Below are 21721 nucleotides of genomic sequence, written 5' to 3'. Positions count from 1 at the left end.
AAGATGGTGGAATATAGAAAAGGTGAGAAGGTTGTTACCACCTGCTGCAGCAGAATCTGTGTTGAAAATTTTGATCAGTAATGAGGTGAGGCCTGATTGTATTATATGGGATCATGAGAAGGATCGGGTGTTTAGTGTTAAGAGTGCATATGACTACTTTTAGAAGTTATTCAGACAAGTGGGGGAGTGTTCAAATGCTGATAATTATAGCAAGTTCTGGACAAAGTTATGGAAGCTGAAACTACCTAATAAAATAAAAATCTTTGCTTGGAGAGCTTGCAAGAATGGACTCCCAACCCGTGCCAACCTTAAGGGGAGGTTTATTATTAATGAAGCTCAATGTGTGTGGTGCAATAATGAGGAAGATGTGGGGCATACATTATGCTATTGTCCAATGGTAATTCAGTCATGGCACAAGCACTTTCAGGGTTTATTGAATACTGATGTGCAGAAGGATGTCATATGGATTGCAATGGAGGTCATGGAAAAGGGAAGGCTTGGTGATCTCGAAAAAGTTTTCTTTATAGCATGGGGCATGTGGTATAGGACAAACCAGCAGATTTTTGAACACAAAACTATACAACCTAATATGGCTATTGATAAAACTTTATCTATTGCAACCGAATATAAAGAGGTCAGAGATGTGAGGCACCCGAGGAAAACACAATGCTCTTGTTGGCAACCTTCATCCACTACAACAAAAATAGGTTTTAGTGACAGATGAAACTGTCACAAGAAATGGAAAAAACGTCACGAAATATATTTGGTGACGGTTTTAGACCGTCACCACCACTGTCACGTAATGTGCGTCACGGATTACATTTGGTGACAGTTTACTGTACAAGCGTCACTAAAAATATTTTTAGTGACGGTTGGGGATGTGCCGTTTGAAGTAACGTTCGAACGTATTATTTTCTGTGACGGTTAGAATCTGTCACAGAATATAACGTTCGAACTTAAAATTACACGTTCGAACGTAAAAAAGACGAGCTGACATCCGAACGAGAAAAGGTAACGTTTGTTGATTATAGTTCGGACGTATAATGTAAACGTTCGAACGTTTATACGTGCGAACGTTACGTTCGAATCTCGATTCCAACGAAAATGAAATAATGTCCGAACGTTTGTATCATGACGTTCGGACGTTAATTCGAATGTTAAGAGAGTAGTGTTCGAACGTAAAATGTACGTTCGGATGTTTGGAACGTTAAACTTTTTTTACATTCGAACGTTTTTTTTAAACGTTCGAACGTTTTGTTACTATTTTGTATGGTTACGTTCGAACGTATTTTCGAACGTTTAATACTGTTGAAACGTATTTTATTTACATTCGAACGTACATATCAGAAATGCTAAACTCATCCACTTAATAAACAAACCAATTGTTTCATATTATAGTACATATTTCACAACCAATATTGTTTGAAACTGTTTTCAAATTAGATGTTAAAAACGTAATACAGAAATAAAATTCATTTCTTTTTCTTTCCTCGCCCAGCACGATTCTGTTGCAATGACATAACACGCTCCATTTGCAGCATCATCTCCCGCTGCACTTGCTGTTGGACCTCACTACGGATTCTTTCCTCCTGGTCTCTTTGTTGGTCCTGCAAACGCGTCTCTAAATGAGACTGTCGCTCTAAGAGGGACTCCAACTCTTGCTGTCTAGACCTCATATACTCATTCTCGCGTCGTGCAGCTTCTAAATCTTTGGTAAGATTATTAATTTGTGATGTCGATGAGGTTGAGGAAGATGAACCGGAATGCTTGAAAGATCGTCCCAAACCTCTTGCCATACTAGAGTTGGGCCCAAGCACCTGTGAAAAAATGTCCAAATCACTAGGAGAGGAATCCCCAGAAACTGACTGCATCTCCATCATTTTCCCCTGCAGTTTGAAAGATCAAAACACACAATAAGTAACATATTAAAAGAAATACAAATAAAAAATAATTTAATCACATGTTACATAATATAATTCAACAAAAGGAATACCGCTTACATAATTAATTGCAGCTGCAGGATCCATCCACTCACTATGCTCATTAGTGTGAGCAGCAGCATAGACATGAATGAGGGAAAAGTTTTCAGGATCATCACGTTTCTAAGAAAACGACATCATTAGCAATTTGAAAAAGACAGTATTAGTACTTATATAAAAGAATAATAAGAAAAAATATGAATTATTGTGTTTATTAATTACCATTTTTTCAGCAAGACGATGGAATGATCTTGAACCAGCACGATGGTGAATAGTCAGAGCAGATCTATTATTTGCATTTGTAGAACTTAAGTGCTACAAAAATAATTCTCACCGTTAATTGTAATATATGTACATACATATAATATAAACAACAAATATAAATGTAAATAATTATAGAAAATAAATCTAGAATACCTGATATTCTGGAGAGGCAAAAAGATCACAACACTTTATCCAGTCGTCTAATTTCATCTGCTGGAAAGGGGACTGTGCAGCCTCTTCAAACGTCTCAAATTTCTTGAAATGGTCGTGACATCGTCCCTTGTGACGTCGGAATAGTGTAGCCATTAACTCATTCACAGTTCTCAAATCCTCGCTACGACCAAAGTCGAGGTCAAATTCATCCTAATTATAAATTAATTACGTTAAAAATAAAATAAACTAATGTAGGTGAAAAAAATGATATAATAAGTAAACTCACCAGCACACGACTTCGAATGTGTTCCTTAATCTCATTCGGCACATCTCTCCAGGAGCGCACATAAAATGGAGCGTAAGCTCGAATTACTGTGCCAATATAGGAGGAAAGCGCTGCTGCACTATCATTCACTCCTCCAGTGGAATTATCAGGAATTGTGATTTTCAGTTTACCATGCCTTCGATTTTTCTCAAGTGAGATGCCGCGTGTATAGCCACGACCACGACGAGCCAATTGTTCATCAACTAATAGATAATAGTATAATTTTGAAGGTTATATATATTATTTATTGAAACAAACATCTTGATTATATATAGTATTAACGTAAACATTCCTTACCGGTAGGTGTCGATTGTGCATCGTTCTCTGTAATGTTAACTTCATCTTCGGGAACGGACTCCTCAGGTGGGGAGTCCTCAATGGGTTCAGGACTTGGACTCGGTGGAGGAGGCACATTTCTCCTTTGTCTTTTTGGCGGCATACTTGGAAATGATTATATATAACAAAAAAATATTATTAGAATAAATTTATATTTATTATAAAATTCTATAATGGCTGTATATGAATAAACTTTTTAGTACTTTTAGTCTTCATCTTCGGATGTATTTTCCATGTTTGTTTCAGAATCTCTTTGTATAACATCTTCGTCATCATCATCAAGCTCTTGTTCGTCATCCTTATCCACTTCCCCCCCGGATTCTTGTTCGTCTTCTTCTTCTGACTCTTCTTCTGTACTTTTCTCACTTTCTTCAATTGAGTGATAATTTAATGAAGACGGGTCGAGATGGATGAGTGGGACGTCATCTCTACATAAGGGGAGCAACTCGAGTGCACCGAGGTCAACAAATAAGTTAATACCCCCTCCTCCATCTTCCTGGTAGGCCTCTACATTTAGAGTGTCATCTTCATCTCCACTATTATCGTAATCTGCACTCGTTCCTACTTCATATATATTTCGAGGGACAAATTTTTGTACAACTCGCCAAGTTATCTCTCCACTATCTTCATCAGCACTTTTCATTGGATCAATCAAGTAATAGATTTGAGTAGCTTGACAAGCCAGTACGAATGGATCATCTTCGTACCATTTAGATGCAGTATTGACACTCGTAAAATGATTATCCCTATATATCGAATCCCGACCACCGCCTAGATCCCACCAATCACATTTAAAGACATATGTTATAGACCCACCCAGATATTTCAATCCGATAATATCACGAACGACACCATAATAATCAATATCATCTGTTCCATGACTCCCCTCGACCAAGACACCACAGTTTTGAGTTTTTCTATTACGTTCACGGTCCAGAGTATGGAATCTATAACCTCGAACTGTGCATGCAGTGTATCGAAGTGCTCTGTTTGATGGACCACGGGCCAATGCATACAATTCAAAAGAGACTGATCCGGGATCACGAGCACGTTGTTCCAATATCTAACAATTTAAATAATGTCATTTATTAAATATTAGCTAGAGTTAAAACTTTCATCATGTAACATATAGTATAGAGTTTAGTTCATACACGTTGTTCAAACCATCCAGAAAATTCTGACTCGTGTCTTGCCACTATATCCTCGACGCCTTCCATCTTAAGTTTGTCCATGTGCTCACTGTATAGTATAAGTTATCATATTATTTTACATAACAATAGTTAAAGTTGTATATAATCTTTAAAATTATTTAAACCTTGTACAACGACATACCTGAGATAGTGATCAATCTCCTGACAATTATTTAGTACGTACCACCGAACTTTACCCAACTCTGTATCAAGTAAATCGTAACCCGTTTGTGCACCCAAAGGTCGTACATTCTGAGAAAACACTGATAGCTCACGAGAAGGCGGAGCAGCAAGATCAGCATTTCGTTCTTGACGAATAAATTGTGTCTCAACACCACGAAGATATAAAGAGCAAAATGTTAACCATTCATCGTGTATATAGGCCTCTGCTATTGAACCCTCAGCTCTGGCTTTATTCCCAACAGTGCGCTTCAGTCGACCTAAATATCTTTCGACTGGATACATCCAACGGAACTGTACTGGTCCACCCAACATGATCTCCCGGGGTAAATGTATTGCTAAATGGACCATGACATCAAAAAATGACGGTGGAAAGATTTGCTCAAATTTACATAGTATAGTAGCAATGTCTTCTTCCAGTTTCTGCAGCATATCTCGCTTCACTACCCGAGCACACAAATCCTTAAAAAACATACACAGTTCAGTTATGGCAACACGTACAGCAGATGTTAGCTTCCCACGAATTCCCACCGGTAATAACTTCTGCAAAAATACGTGACAGTCATGACTTTTCAATCCACCAATTTTCCAGTCATCATGGCTTACGCATCTACTGATATTTGAAGCATAACCATCTGGCAACTTCACACCTTGCAACCATTTGCAGAAGTCCATCCTCTCCTCCCTTGTCATTGTAAAACATGCATGCGGCATGACCACCCTCTCACCATCCACTCGTAAATGCAAATTATGTTTAATTCCCATTCTCTCAAGATCTTTCCTTGTCTTAATCGTATCTTTCGTCTTTTTATTGATGCTCATTAATGTACCCAGTATATTATCACAAATATTCTTCTCAATATGCATTACATCCAAACTATGTCGCAACATGCAGGACGACCAATACGGCAAGTCAAAAAAAATACTACGCTTTGTCCAATTCAATTCTGCTATGCCTCGTTTTCTCTTGTTCTTTCCCCGACCTTTGCCAAAATTGTTCGCTGCCACATGTACCAATTGTTCCAGGATCTCTTCCCCAGACAACTCATTTGGCGCAATTCTATCTTCTACACGTCCATCAAACTTAGCGGATTCTGTTCTCCATGCATGATTTGTTGGTAGATAACGTCGATGACCCATGAAACACAACTTTTGAGAATATTTTAACCACTCACTAGTAGTTTCTTTATTACACGTCGGACAAGCTAACTTTCCTTTAGTACTCCAGCCGGAAAGATTCCCATATGCCGGAAAGTCATTTATCGTCCACATTACCGCAGCATGCATCTGAAAAGTTGTTGATGTGGATGCATCATAAGTTCTGACGCCTGCTTCCCATAACTCTTTCAACTCTTCAATCAACGGCTGCAAATATACGTCAATGTCATTCCCAGGTGATCTCGGGCCGGGGATAAGCAAAGTTAACAAAAAGTTGGGCGCCTTCATGCACCTCCATGGTGGAAGATTGTACGGAATCAACACTACAGGCCAAGTGCTATAACTTGTACTCATATTTCCAAAAGGGTTGAATCCATCAGTTGTGAGTCCGAGACGCACGTTCCTTGCTTCTATCCCAAACTCTGGATACTGATTATCGAAAGATTGCCACGCAAGTGAGTCAGCCGGGTGCCTCATAAATCCATCATTTTGAACTCTTTTCTCTTTGTGCCACTTCATATCGTGAGCTATTTTCTTACACATGTATAATCTTTGCAATCGGGGTTTCAATGGGAAATATCGCAATACTTTAACCGGAACGCTTTTCTTATCCTTCCACCTCGACTCTCCGCATACAGGACATGCTTGTTTCTCCTCGTTCTCATTCCAAAATAAAACACAATCATTCTTGCACGCATGTATGGACTTATACTCAAATCCTAATCCCTTTCTCAACTGTTTCGCTTCATAAAAGTTCTTCGGCAATGCAGATCCTTCGGGAAGCACTTCGTTAAATAAGTCTAATACCATGTTAATTGCTTTGGTTGACATTCCACACAATGATTTTATGTGAAGCAACCGCACAATAAACGACATTTTAGAATGTTTTGTACAACCTGGATAAAGCTCACGCTTTGCATCTTCCCACATTGCTGGAAAATTATCTGACTCATTCCGTCCCCCACTTGAGCCATTGTCATCAACCTCATCCATAAACATCCCAGCTCCAATGTCACTCAACATCTCCTCCATCTCATCTCGCTCATAATCATCATCCACGTTGTGCAAATTTTCCCGCTGACTGAATAAGTCATCCGCTGATTCAGCATACGGCTCACCATGCAGTACCCATCGAGTATAGCCCAAATCCATACCGTTCACAAATATATGACTTTCAGCTTCATCCAATCTTATCGCACACAAATTTTTACAACCTCGACATGGACACTTAATGTAACCACGACTATCAGCAGAGGCCTTTGCAAAATCAATGAAGACCCTTACTCCACGCGCATAGGGTATGTAATCTTTTCCAAGTCTATCGCGTAGACGCATCCAACTTTTATCCATTTCTAAAAACATCTAATTTTTTAGTAATTAAGGTAAAGTTAAATACACATGCATGTCATGATACATAATGTTCAAAGTACTCTTTCTCAAGGTAGTTGGTCCTATCCCATTCGAGATTATATTCTCCATATTGCACAAGTCTCGTCACTCTACTACTTTGAACGTTAGTAAAAATTTCGGCAGCACTTCCCCATAGTTCTCCAAGTATACATGTTCACATATAGGGATTATGACCCTAAGAACAGTATACCCGAAGAACAAATGAGGAAGACACCGAAACTTCATACTAAACGTTCAAAGTAGGAATAACGTTTATGTGCAATACGGATAATATAATCTCAAACTGTCCACACTGGACAATTCAGGAATTAATGTACACCTAAATGTACACTAATTCCCAAACGGGTCTAAGGTTATTTATGCAATGTTATACAATATCTAACAAAAAAGTCTACAAATAAATTAGCGCACATTGTTTGAATTATCCCGATGTACTAATAATATTTATATTATTAATGATTGATAACACTTAGAAATTATTTATAAACTTATGTAATTCCTAAGTTATTATATTATATGTCATTTATCAGCTATATAATATATAACACTACTATAAAATATCTTATAATTACTATTATAAGTTACTGATAACACTTATATTTTATTTGTTATTATATAGCATAAAATAACAAATTTTAATTATTTATTTCATATTTAATATAATATATAGCAAATTAGATTATAATTACTAGTTATACTATATATTGATAACACTTAATTGTTATAAGTTATTATATAATATGTACCAATTATTGCCAAAATTATTATAATTTTTATAATAATTTTTATAATTAAATAAGTAATTATTATTATAATTACTTATCTATTTCTTAGTAATCATTTTTTAATACTATACATTACATGATAATTATTATTATGGATTAATACTAATATACCCTATACTATATATTATTAGATAAAATATTTAGGATCATCAAGCTATTAGATTTTTAGGAATTATTATTTTATAATACTTATTTATATTATAATTTTAGTAATTCGATTTTTCTGCTATATACTATATAGTTATGCCTTATAATTGACACTTAGTAATATATGATAATTTATTATATTAGTTATTTAACTAATTATATATATAATAGTTTTAATTGTAATATTATAATTTATAATTATGGTTATTAATAATTCATCTCCATAATTTTTATTCTTACACAAATAATCACACTATTTATCTAACAAATAAATTGTTATATATATTCTTTTATCACAACAAATTACTAAAATAGACACATAAACTAACAAATAATTATTATTCAAAAACATACACTATACTAAAACATTATCACATTAAGAATAAACATATTCAATAACAATAATTTTTCTTTTTAATTCATCCAAACAACACAATCTATATCACAAATTAAATCCACAATAAAATGTAACAATATAGTTTAGTATATATACCTTGTGCTTTAAATAAATTCTTCTTCAAAAATCACAACTTCTCAACAATTCACAACAAATGATCCTTCAAAAAATACACAATACTAGTTAGTTAAATATATATGAAATAAAACATTGAAATTATCATGTATATTACAAATAAAAAATGAGAAATATTATTTACCTTAATGCTTAAAACAATATTTCTAGAAAACTCTCTCTCACTATAACCCTCCACTTCTTCTTCACTTCTTCTCTTCTCTTCCCAGCTCCCTCTCTCTAAAACTCTCTCAGTCTCTCACTCTAACACGCACGGAGGAAAGCAGAAATGAATCTGCTTTCCCGTGCGTGAAAGTTTTATTTTCTGCTTGTTATGCAATTAACGTTCGGACGTTCATTAAAGTACGTTCGAACGTTTCATTTTACGTGCGAACGTTTAAGCATAAACGTCCGAACGTACAATAGTCCCGCCCACAAAATATATAATACGTTCGCACGTATTATTGTCATTCCTACGTATTCGTCAGTAACATTCGAACGTTTATATAGTACGTTCGAACGTACTGTGGAAATTTGGTTTAAGCGGGAAATTTCCCTCCGAATTTATTATAACGTCCGAACGTTTCACATGAACGTTCGAACGTAAAAATTATTATTTACATATTAAAATTTAGTATATTCCTCATAATATATTTATATATTAAATTATAAATTATAAAATATTAATTAATAAATAATTTGTACCAATTATAATATATATAACATAAGTATAATATAAGAACGTACTACATATATATTATAACCTTATATTAACTAATAATATAAAATATATATTATATTATAACTATAATATAATAAGTATATTATATATTATAGTTATAACAAGTATATTATAATATATTATATAGTACAAAAATTGTATATTATCCTAGTAATTAGTATAGTATACTTTAATATAGTATATCTAATAACTATATTAAAGTAATATAGTTATTAGATAATATAGTATAAATATTATATAATATATTATCTATATTATAGTCTATAATATAGTATTATTATTTATATAATATATTATCTATATTGTAGTCTATAATATAGTATAAGTAGTATATAGTATGTTAAACATACGTAATAACTATATAATATCGTATAATATTATATATAGTAAATATATAATAGATATAATATAGTACTAGTACTATGTTATATATACTACTTGTATATAATATAGTATATATACTACAAATATCGTAATATATAGTATACTATACATTACTATACATATATATATACTATATATATTATATACTATATATTACTATAGTTAATATATTACTATATATTATATAGTAGTATATAATGTTAATATATATAGTACATACTATAGTTATTATATAGATACTATAGTATATTAACTATAGTATTGGATAAATAAATAACTATATAATACTACTATATAATATATACTATATAATATTAACATTATATACTACTATATAATATATACTATATATATAAACATATTAAATAGTATTAAATATATATATATTAATATTATTACAATAATATATACAATAATATTATATAAGTATACACTAGATATAATATAATATATTAGTATATATAATATAATATATTAGTATATATAATATAATATATCATAACATACGTATATATACTATATCTATATACGTATATAATATAGTATACTATATTACTATATACTATATAATATAGGTTTCAATAATACGTATATAACACTATATACGTATTAAAACTACATACTATATAACAGTATATAGTATACACTATATAGTATATAGTGTAATATACTATATACTATATAGTATACACTATATACACGTACAACAGTATATAGTATACGCTATATACACTATTAACACTATATACTATATAATATACATATATTATACGTATATAATATTATACATTATATGATATATAATATTACCTATCATATTATATAGTAATATATAGGTAATATAATATATATTATAATAATATATTATATAATATATATAATATAATATATAGTATAAAAACGTTCGAATGTTATAACTAAAACGTTCGGACGTTTTGATTGACGTCCGAACATATACGTTATACGTTCGCATGTTAACACAACGTCCGAACGTAAAAGTTATACGTTCGCACGTTTGATTCAACGTCCGAACGTAATCTACATAACGTTCGCATGTACATTTAACGTTCGAACGTTAATTAATTAACGTTCGAACGTTAACTGTATATAAGGCCAGGCACGACGGTTTCCAGGCCGTAACTTGTACGAAACCGGCCACCGAACTCAAACTCTCTCTTCCTCTCCGCCACGCAAGCCGCCGCAACCGTCGCCATCCTCCACCGCAACCGTCACTAAAAGGTAATGTGCCCTCTCCCTCTTCTATTTCCTTGCTTTTAATCGGTGGGTTTCAAAAATTCGAAACCCACCGTACCCGGTTATAAAACTTGCATTTTCGGCCACCATTCGCAGTAAATTGATAAAATAGGACCGTAGAAACATTCCCCACTGTATATAAATGCTTATTTTGGTTGTTTGTGGCTTCGAAACATGCGTTTCGAAGCTTTCGGTAATGGCTGAGTCGACTCAGCGATTACGTGTCGTAACGTTCGGACGTCACGACACAACGTCCGAACGTGCGACATTTGGTATTCTTTACGTTCGCACGTTATATTGTAACGTGCGAACGTATTAGTTTCACGTGCGAACGTTTTTATCCAACGCTTTAACAGAACGTTGGATAAAAACGTTCGAACGTAAACCGTTGGTATTCTTCGGCTAGTAAGAATGTCCGAACGTATGACGGTTCAAATTCATTACGTCCGAACGTTTAGATAATACGTCCGGACGTAATGAACTCATTCGCACGTTTTTATCGAACGTTTGAATGAAACGTTCGATAAAAACGTCCTGTACGTATCATCTTTTTGTCGAACGTATCCTGACTAACGTGCGAACGTTCCTTCAATAACGTTCGAACGTTTCCTGTTAAAATATTTTTATATTGTTCCTTTTAAGTATTATTATTTTATATATTGAAAAAGTGAAATTATTTCAAAGTTTTACTGGCGAAATTATGTAAATTTATAATAGATGATATTTTAATTTTCTGTATAATCCATATATGTCATAATACGTATGTATCTGTGATTATAATCATTTTTTTTAAATGTTACAATTTATATATTTTTTTTAATTTTCAGGATATGGCTCAGTATATGACGACAAGGAAGCGAGGGAGGGATGGAGGCAATCCGGACATTGCTCGACTGGGGGCACGAACTGTTATGGGGGAACGAGAAATTCTCATTAATGAGTTTGATGAGCTCAGCTGGGAGCAGAAGACGCTGAGAGACGTCTTCGTCACCAGAGGCTGGGGCCCCATATGCACATTGAGGGGAAAGATTTACCCCACAATGGTTCGAGAGTTTTACATTGGGATGGCCACCATGCCTAACGATGCATCATCCCATACTCTCAGTGTACGCGGTGTACAGTTTCAGTTCTCGGCAGATGTTCTCGCTGACTTACTCCAGATTCCGCGTATACTACCTGAGTCGACAGCTGCTCAGGCTGATGACATAGCAGCTGCATTTTCCCCGGGCATATTCGAGGCAGATCCAGCCGCTTCTGCTTCATCTTCGGGCCCTGTTGAGTTTATGCCCAGTCATGAAGAAGATCGACCCGAGGGCGATCCTATTGCTGCTGAGGTTGGTGACGATGAGCGGGACCAGGATTTCTACATCCTCACTGGCACGGACCGCACAAAGCTCGATAGGCCGAACTCCTTCAGCCAGAATCAGCTGCTGCCTTTCTTTCGCATGTTGCACATTTTTGTTGCAACAAATGTAGACCCGGTGGCACATAAGAGCACATTCAGTCGGGCTCGTGCACAGTTCCTGATTGGCTTGGCACGTGGTGAGCCCATTGACTTGCCCCTTGTTATATTTGAGCGGATCCGTTACGAGGCCAGCATCGTTACCACGGATAATCTCCCGTACGGAGTCATCATCAGCCGCTTATTACTAGCCCGGGGAGTGCCACTCCAGGCGGAGGAGATGGTGATAAACCAGATGAGCCCTATCGACATAACCACACACCGCCGGAGCATTGCACAGGGGAGAGGCTCAGCTCGGCGTCAGTCTGGTCCTACGCCAGATCTTGTTCCCCCGACTGAGTCTGGGGCCGATGTTGCTCGCCCGTCGGCGAGTACTAGTCAGCAGCCGGGAGTTACATCTGCTGGGGATGTGCGACCTGCTTGGGTTGATACAATGATGACAGATATGAAGGCGCATATAGACCGACAGATCGATAGACAGATTGCACATATAGATCAGGCTGTCGCACATCTTGCACATCATGTAGATGTGCTAAACAATAAGGTTGAGACATTGACTGAGGAGTTTCGATCTTTTGTAAACCAGCAGTTCTGAAAGTGATTTGTAAAAATTTATCATTCGAACGTTTTTTATTTTCGACATATGTAATGGACACAAATATTTAATGTATGTATTGTGTAGCTTAATTTCTACTCTTAATTTTTTTTAATATAACGTTACTCAACCTTACTATTAAAAAAATATATATTATGGTTAATTTATGTAATTTAACATATAACGTTCGAACTTTATCACATTAACGTTCGAACATTAGCGCTAATATATTCACGTTCGCACGTAATAAGTTAAAACGTTCGAACGTTCGCGCTAAATTTTTTTACGTTCGCACGTAAATATACATAACATTCGAACGTTACTGTGACGTGCGAACGTATTATGTAAAACGTCCGAACGTTTTGAAATTCTTGCCCAACATTTAGTGACAGTTCTCACAAACCGTCACAATAAATACCTTTTAGTCACAGTTTAGAAACCGTCACTATTTATAATCTGTCACTAAAAGCCATATTTGTTGTAGTGATCTTTAGGTGCTTTGAAGCTTAATGTGGATGGGGCAATTTTTGAAGATCAGGAAAAAGTAGGTGTAGCAATGCTGTTGAGGAATGATAGAGGATTGGTCTTGTTTTCTGCAAGCAAAATGGAAAATGGTGTGATAATTGATCCTATGGAGGTGGAGTTGTTAGCAATACTGAGAGGTCTACAACTTTGCATTCGAATGGGCATTCTAGAGTTGGTTATTGAAAGTGATTCTTTAATGCTAGTAGAGGAATTAAACAATACTTCGGAGTCAAGGTTAGCTAGGGGCAATTTAGTTCATGAAGTGAAAAAGTTGATAAAGAGAATACCAAGATATTCAGTTCAACATAAGGGGCGCATGGCAAATGAAGCAGCTCACAACTTAGCAAGATATGCTAAGCATCTAGAAGATTTGATAGTTTGGTAGGATTATTTTTCTGAATGTATCTCTCAAATTATTTGATCTGAATCTGTGATGTAATTTGTTGCTATTTTAATGAAGAAAGTGCGATGTTTGCTATCAAAAAAAAAAAAACACAACTCCATATTTGTACAGCACACTAATGGTTTTTGAATTTTCTTTTTCATCAATATTTGCTGCATGCAAAATAGTTCGTCATGACCCAATAAAATCTCGTAGAATTCTTTAAAGGATGCGATGAACAAATTTTTTATTAGACAGATATGGTAGATCAGTTTATTAAGGCTGTACGTTCAACTGAGTCGGGTTTTCTACGTTCGTTCCGGAACTCGTATAACCAGGTTTCGGTTATGATTTCTAATTCTGATAAAACCTGGACCAAAAGCTTTATCACCCAAAATCAGCCCTACCCAGGCCGGTTACGGGTATGATATCTGGTTACCGAATTTAAAATTTGGTATTCAAATTTTATAAAAATTTAAATCTAAATTTATGCAAATTTTAAAAGATAGAAAGATTTCGAGTGAATTCTTCAATTATATGTACTAATTCTTTAATATGTAAAGTTCTTCAAATAGGAGCTTTGTTTATCTTGAATCATATATATACCATTCAATCATGTATTAAATGATCATGAGTTTCATCTTTTAAGTTTAAAGTAATTTGAATGAGCATGTTAGTAAATATTAGACAAGTTGATATTTTATAAGTTCGAAATACTTTTGCATCCATTCTTCTATAATGTTTCGTCTTATCTTTTCTATATAAATCGAAGAACGTCGCCATTAGAACTCCCCACTACTATCGTTAGCTCTTTGTAATGGGAAAGTGCAACTGTGTATTTTTATTTTGGAGGACTTTCATCCCTCCACTGGGAACACTAGTTTTTGTTTCTTTCCGAGTAAAACTTCAGAGTTCATGATGTAAAGCATGTAGTTAATAAAAGCAATGGAAATTAAGGATAAAGGCCAAATAATATATCTTAAAATATATATTTATTCATTTCCATGCACATCATGCTTGACACTTATAAGGAGGCATCGATCTCATGATGAAATGACCCTTCTCTTGTATTTGAATACAACATATATATATATATATATATAAACGATGCATGCTAAACTAGAGACAGATATAATGGCCGGGAATATCAATATATATATATATATATATATGATAAATGCTTCCCCCAAAAAAATTAGAATTTCAATGTATGGAAGCATATGGATACAAGGTAATTGCTTTGCTAGCATCTCGTACGGATTTTCGCGTCTCAATGAGGCGGGAAGCATCCCGTCGCCCCCGGTTTCTGGGACTTAATACAAGGGCGAGATCCAGGGGACGGGGTTCCCCAGACAGGACCCCTAGCCACTGCAATTAGACAAAAGCTAATTAATTATTAAATAAATAATAGAACTAATTTATAGCTAATGATGCATCAGAAGTACTTTGAGATACCGTTTGGACGTAGAAATAGATATGAAATTCTCAAAACTTTTTGTAACCTTCGAAACAATATTCAAATATAAAATATTTTTTAATTAAAAATTTTCAAATTTTTTATCTCATCATTTTCAACACAAAAGTCAATATAAATTTTACAAATTTCAAAATAAAATATAAAAATCAATACACTATATTTTTATTTAATTTTTGTCTTTTTTCTCAAAATCTAATAAAATATCTCAATTCAAACTAATTTATTACTATTCACATGCTTTTGAGATACATAAATTGTCCAAGCCCTTAATCCAAACATCAAAGACTAGATTCGAACATACATGCATATATGAGAGAGAGAGAGAGAAAGAGAGAGAGAGAGATCAGTTAAATTACCCAGACCAGACATCAGCTGTCGAGGGGAAACAATATGATTAGCAAGGATGAGAAACGCAATGAAGCAAAACATGACAATGGTAGTAGAAAATCTGAGAGCCATCCTGAGTACTTATGTTAATGGGAGGCAGATCAGGAATCCACACCAGCCCCCTCCTTTATATAACTTTTCACCTACGAGCAGATGTACCTAGGTCTTCAAAATTGACGTAGTCAAGGCTTGCAAAACAAGTTAAAACATTAAAAAGAAATGATAAAAAAAAAAAAAAAAGTTAGAACAACTGATGAAAACTCCCTCCAAATTATATATACAAAAAGTACTGATTGTATTCAAATTATAACTACTTTTTCTTAATCTCGATTTTAAGATATTCTATTTTTTACCCTCTATGTATAATATATATAGTTATTTTTCTTCTAATTTGTACATCACATGGTATTAATTTGGGTGGCATTTCAATGCAATTGCACTTCTAGACCAAACTTATACAACAACATGACTATATATATGCATCTCTTTCCCATTTTTTGTGGCCGGATGCTTCAAATTAATAGCTCTATCTTAGATTTTTGGATGTGCAGAAACTCTTCTCTAAATCTTTAAAACAACATAATAATCAAACATTCCCATGAAACTTTAAAATTAAGAAAATCTAAGTATTTGGGCTGATGATTGATGATCAACAAATTAAAACGATGTTAGTTCATCAGGAAGTTCATCACAATCGAAAATCATTAACCAGCTCGGATGCCGTGGCTGCTTTTTTATGATAATTAATTCCAATGATCCTCAGTCGATCCATCTTGTTTATGGCAATTCATAACTTAATCTCTTCTTAATTAATTGAGATGTGTATTTTTATTTAAAATATTTTGGTTAAGTAAAATTACTAAAGCAATGTCAGTACTATTAATGGCGTGCATTAAATGACATAATTCATTGACTGAAATCGTTTTTCCATAACTGATCATGACTTTTCCAAATGCATCCAAATACCAAAACATCATGAAAGTTACTTACAGAAATCGTTTTTCAACAAAATGGCCGTCTTTCTTGACTCGGGAGACTTCATCTCATCTTTTTCTTCGAACCATATAGGCCGGCATGAACTCGAACTTCTGCATGTCGTATATCGTTTTAGCATCTGGGGAGAGATATCCAGTCTAATAGTCGCTCTCTTCAAAGCTAGATTTCGAAACAAACACATTTTATCTCATCTTATTTTATATAAAATATAATAAATAATTTAATTTTTTTAAATTTTAAAATATTAAAAAATAATATTTTATAAATATTTTAATTTTCGTTATATATATATATATATATATGGAGGTACGCTCTTTCAAGCACCATTCTTGACTTGTAGTAGCATCCATCTTCCTAACCTCTAACTTCAAATTTTCGTTACGGGACAAAATTTGAGAAAGAAAATTAAGGTATGTGGAAAAGAACCAAAACTTTGACGGACTTTCTCGCGGAGTCTCTCAGGCTCTCCACTTATAAATTAATTATAGTGACTTATATCAAGACCATTATGAATCACAAATGTACGTCTATATCCCTAACGAATTAAAAGGAACGAAGACTTCGAGAAATTAAAAGTTCAGAACAAATACATGATTAATAATCCTCGTTGACAACATATTTTTCTTTTTTCAACCTGGGGCCCGGTTATAACTGACTAAAATGATAGGGACGAAGACTCATGCATGCCTCGGCCTTCAACAAAGTTCGACGAAAGTTCGTAAAAGCAATAATCTTCCCAGCTGGGTACTCATTTTCATTTTCCCAGCCCTAGATGTGACGTGAAATGAAGCAATAATGAAACTAGTAGACAAGAATTTTCAACCATGAATTGCTGAGAAATTACTGGGAATTAAGCCAATGGGGGGGGGACAAGGCCCCCCAAGGCTTTGACCTAATATATATTATAATCTTGCCTATTTTATATATCTCTCTTTGATTTTGATAGGCTGATAGTTGCCCACAATTTATAATTGGCATGAGCTGATGCTCTTAAATAACCAGTTTTATGGGGTGTTTTGCAAATTGTCAACAATTTTTTAATAGATTTTTTTTATATATCATTAAATTAATTAGAATTTGGACTAATTTAAAATTTTATGGTTACTACATTTTATTTTCTTATTTTATTTCAAGAAATTAAATTAGAATTTAATATTCACATTAGATTACTTCTTTTTCAAACATATTTAACAAAATACTAAACAGTATATAATTGTGCTACGTAAAAACTTTTAAATATATGATATTTCTACTATACATTATTAAACAAAATACAAAACTTAGGCCTTGTTTTGGGAATACTGTTATCTCAAACTTCTCATAATTGTTTTTCTAAATGTAACTCACAAACAGTACTTTCAATTTTAAATATTTATTTTTTATTTAATTACTACCTAATCATTATAAATTTTTCAAACTTTCAAACAAAACACAAAATACAATTAAACTTTTTCAAAATTCAAAATAAAAATTATATTGAAAAATTATATTCTAACAATATTTTAATTTTATAAGATTTTTACTCAACATTTTCTCTCTCATTTCCTAAAATCCAATAAAGCATCTTAACTCAAACTATTTCACTAATATTTACATATTTTCTATATTATTTTATCTCATCTCATTTCATTCTCAAAATGAGGCCTTAGTTTATGCAGGTTTACATATATTACTACTTTTTTCACAATTCCTACATTGATCGTTCATATGGTTCAACATCTTCTTTTAATTGCAACATATAAGAGGCTTAGATGTAAAATTACGTATTTCTATAATGTTGCAAGTTTGGAATTTATTTTTTCTTTCTTAATTTTTACTCGATTTTTTATAAATTTGTTAAAAGTGTTCCTAAAACTTTTCAATTCAACTTTTCACGTTTGGGGCAACTTCTGCATTATCAACCTTGTAATTTAATCAAATCCTAACCAATACAAAAGAACTTTGTGATTTAATTTATCTCTTTATGAGATTTTTTATTTATTTAAGAAAATCGCTTAAATAAAAGGCCGATGGTGTACTCGTGCCAGCATGCATATGAGCGTTTAAAAAAAAAGAAACGAAGACTTCGACAAATTATAGTGACTAATTATATCGAGACCATTCCAAACCATAAATGTCTATATCTCTACCCATAAAAGAACAAAGAATTTGACAAAAGCGTAGAAAAAATGCACTAATCCATAAATGAGTAAAATGTTAGGGATGAAGACTGCCTCCTTCAACACATGAACCCGAACGGTCTCTTTATACAAGTTAAAGGAATAGTTCAACGATAGATGTGACTGCTAATGAATGGAGCGAAAGCGGATCTATTCAATAATGAATTACTGAGAAATTATTGATAGGATTTTTTTTCCTAATAAAAGCATATTGCATTCATTAATAAGGTATATTACATGCAATTGATTCTGAAAAATATATTATAAGCCAATTACAATATTAATAACACTTCATTATACAACCGTGATTCATATGGTCTAGTCCATGATGCAAACCTCTATAGATTCATAGTCTGAGAGACAGCATAATTCTATCTAAAACAGGGTTAACAAATCTCATACTCCATGTAAGACATAATAGAGTACACACTTTATGGACACAGCGATTGTGATGGCATGTGAGAGTCAAGCGCCATCCTGAGAATATGGCAGTCAATCAGGTCTGAAGTAACTGGTAGTCCTGAACCCAGAAAAGCGGCGCGTGGCTGCAGAAGAGCACCCTTAACATTAATTATACTCTAACAATAGTTTAACTCTATAATATTCTTATTTTACATTTTCTCTTTCATTTCTTAAAACTCAATAAAAACATCTTAACTTAAATCATTTCTTTATTATTTACATATTTTTCTTCTCATCTAATTCCTCAAACGAGGCCTTAGTTTATGGTTTACATATATTACCACTTTTTTTAATAATCCCTACATAGATCGTTTCTATGGTTTAACATCTTCTCTTAATTGCCACATATAAAAAGTTTAGATGTAAAATTACCCATATTTATATAATAATGCTAGTTTGGAATTTAATTTTTTAATCGATTTTTTATAAATTTGTTAAAAGTGTTTCTAAAAATTTTCAATTCAACTATTTATTCTAGACCTACGAGTATCCTACCCATCCAAATTTATAATCTTGCCTTTGTCCCTACTGGGAAGGATATATCCCTAGCCTTGGATTATTATTTAAATTTGATTAGGACTTAAAATAGGAGAAAGATAAATATGCCAAGAGTCGTATAATATTTATTGACTTTCATTTAAATATTTTTGATAATATTAAATTCTCCATAAATATTGTTATAACACCCGGCCGTGACCTATTTTCCTTTGGATCATTTTTCTTTACGCGCGCCGTGTCTTCTGCGAAAAAAATGTTCAGTCTTCCTTGCCCCGTAAACGGTAAACCACGTGGTTATTTTTCTTTAGATCCCTCATATATTCTCTCAGCGACCGCCGACCCACATGTATTCTTTTATTTCGTTGAATCCTTTATTTCCGCCGAAGCATCAAGGAATTTCCTTCTCCATTTCCTCCCGACAGCATATCAATTGTCCGCACCAAATCACTTACCGACCCTCAACGACACTCCCAACAACCCCACCCACCCCCACCCCCCCCCCCCCTCTCTTCTCTCTCTCTCTCTCTCTCTCCTCTGGATTATTTTTATTTTCGTCATGAAGCCGCTGCACTACACGTCTCTGTTTTTTGCTTTTTTGGTTAGTAGTAAATTCTCAATAAATGTTGTATAAAGGGTTGTTTGGGAACTTACATGAGATTAGAAATTCTCATCTCACATATATCAAAATTATTAATGAAGTATTTTTTAATTTCAAATCTTCATTCTTTTCATCTAATTATTAATTAATCATTGCAATTTTTTTAAATTTATAAAAAAAAAACAAAAAAAATCAATACCATAATTTTTTTTAATCCACAAAAAAATTATTCAAAAATATATAAATAAAAAATGGGTGGTTTTACTTACCAATAGCAAGCAACAAGCTGATCGATTTTATTTATAATTGAGCATCGCTATAGAGTTGATACTTTTTATGCTATGATAAATTCTTAGTTACAAGAATTAAATATTGAGTTTAATGAGCATGCGCGCGGTGGAATTCATTATTCACGTTTGTAATTTAATCAAATCCTAACCAATAAAATCAACTTTGTGATTTAATCTTTTCCTGAGATTTTTTTTTTAATTTTTAATTTTTTTTAAAAAAAGTGCTTAAATAAAAGGCCGACTTGAGCTTAGAAAAAAGGAACAAAGACTTTGACAACTTAAAAGCGTAGAAAAAATGCACTAATCCATAAATGGGTTAAATGATAGGGATGAAGATCACTATCTCCTTCAACACTTGAACCCGAACGGTCTCTTCATACAAGATAAAGCTGAATAGTTCAACGAAAGTTGGTAAATGCAATCCTAATCTTCTTAGGGTACGTACACCTTTTCATTTTCCCAGCCATAGATGTGACTGATCGAATTTTCAACAACGAATTGCTGAGAAATTGTTGCGGGCTAGAATGTTGAATGTACGTACTAGCCGGGAAGGCTGGGATCAATATCGCTAACCTTAATTAATTATTATCTAAACTTTATCAGGACAGAAAGATAAATATATGAGCCGAGTCCTATATATAATATATATATATATATATATTTAGAAGAAAAAATATAGTTGCAAACATAATTGTGTACTAATCTGTATATCAATATGATGTGATTGGTCAAAAAGTAGATTTCATTGAAAACAGTGTTGATTTAAATTTTAAGTATGAATAAATTAGTATTAGTATGAAAGAGACGAAGGTCAAGTCCTATGATATTTATTGATTCCCAATTAAATTTTTTAGTTAGTATTAAATTCTCAATAAATATTATATTTGGGGTTGTTTGGGAACTTACTTGAGATTAGAAATTCTCATCTCATATCAAAATTACTCATAATTTTCTTCTCAAATATCATTTAAATATAAAATATTTTTTAATTTCAAATCTTTAACTTTTTTATTTAATCATTAATTGATAATTACAACATTTTCAAACTTATAAAAAAAGCAAAAAAAAAAAA

The 21721-nt window shown here is 33.1% G+C and overlaps 1 protein-coding gene and 1 long non-coding RNA gene across 2 annotated transcripts; one reads left to right on the top strand and one right to left on the bottom strand.

Annotated features, from left to right (window-relative positions):
* Positions 1 to 394: 394 nt before the first annotated feature.
* Positions 395 to 13785, top strand: LOC122282170. The gene is made up of 2 exons (XM_043094125.1): positions 395 to 674; positions 13370 to 13785. Exons 1-2 carry the CDS (start codon positions 395 to 397, stop codon positions 13783 to 13785), a joined length of 696 nt encoding a protein of 231 aa, XP_042950059.1.
* Positions 13786 to 14757: 972 nt separating this feature from the next.
* On the bottom strand, positions 14758 to 15870 carry LOC122281988. The gene is made up of 2 exons (XR_006230359.1): positions 15616 to 15870; positions 14758 to 15150 (listed from the first exon to the last, which is right to left on the bottom strand). It is a non-coding gene; the product is annotated as an uncharacterized LOC122281988 (long non-coding RNA).
* Between the last annotated feature and the right edge of the window lie 5851 nt (positions 15871 to 21721).

The sequence above is a fragment of the Carya illinoinensis genome, chromosome 11 (genome assembly GCF_018687715.1).
Source record: "Carya illinoinensis cultivar Pawnee chromosome 11, C.illinoinensisPawnee_v1, whole genome shotgun sequence".
In the NCBI taxonomy this organism is placed as follows: domain Eukaryota; kingdom Viridiplantae; phylum Streptophyta; class Magnoliopsida; order Fagales; family Juglandaceae; genus Carya; species Carya illinoinensis.
Note: the sequence above shows the minus strand (reverse complement) of the source record. Positions and strands in the feature narration are given on the sequence as shown.

Bases quoted from the DNA above. Each gene is read 5' to 3' on its own strand.
- LOC122282170 (XM_043094125.1), top strand. From the start codon at position 395: ATGGTAATTCAGTCATGGCACAAGCACTTTCAGGGTTTATTGAATACT. The intron at 675-13,369 runs GTTGGCAACCTT...AGTGATCTTTAG, and splicing joins GAGGAAAACACAATGCTCTT to GTGCTTTGAAGCTTAATGTG.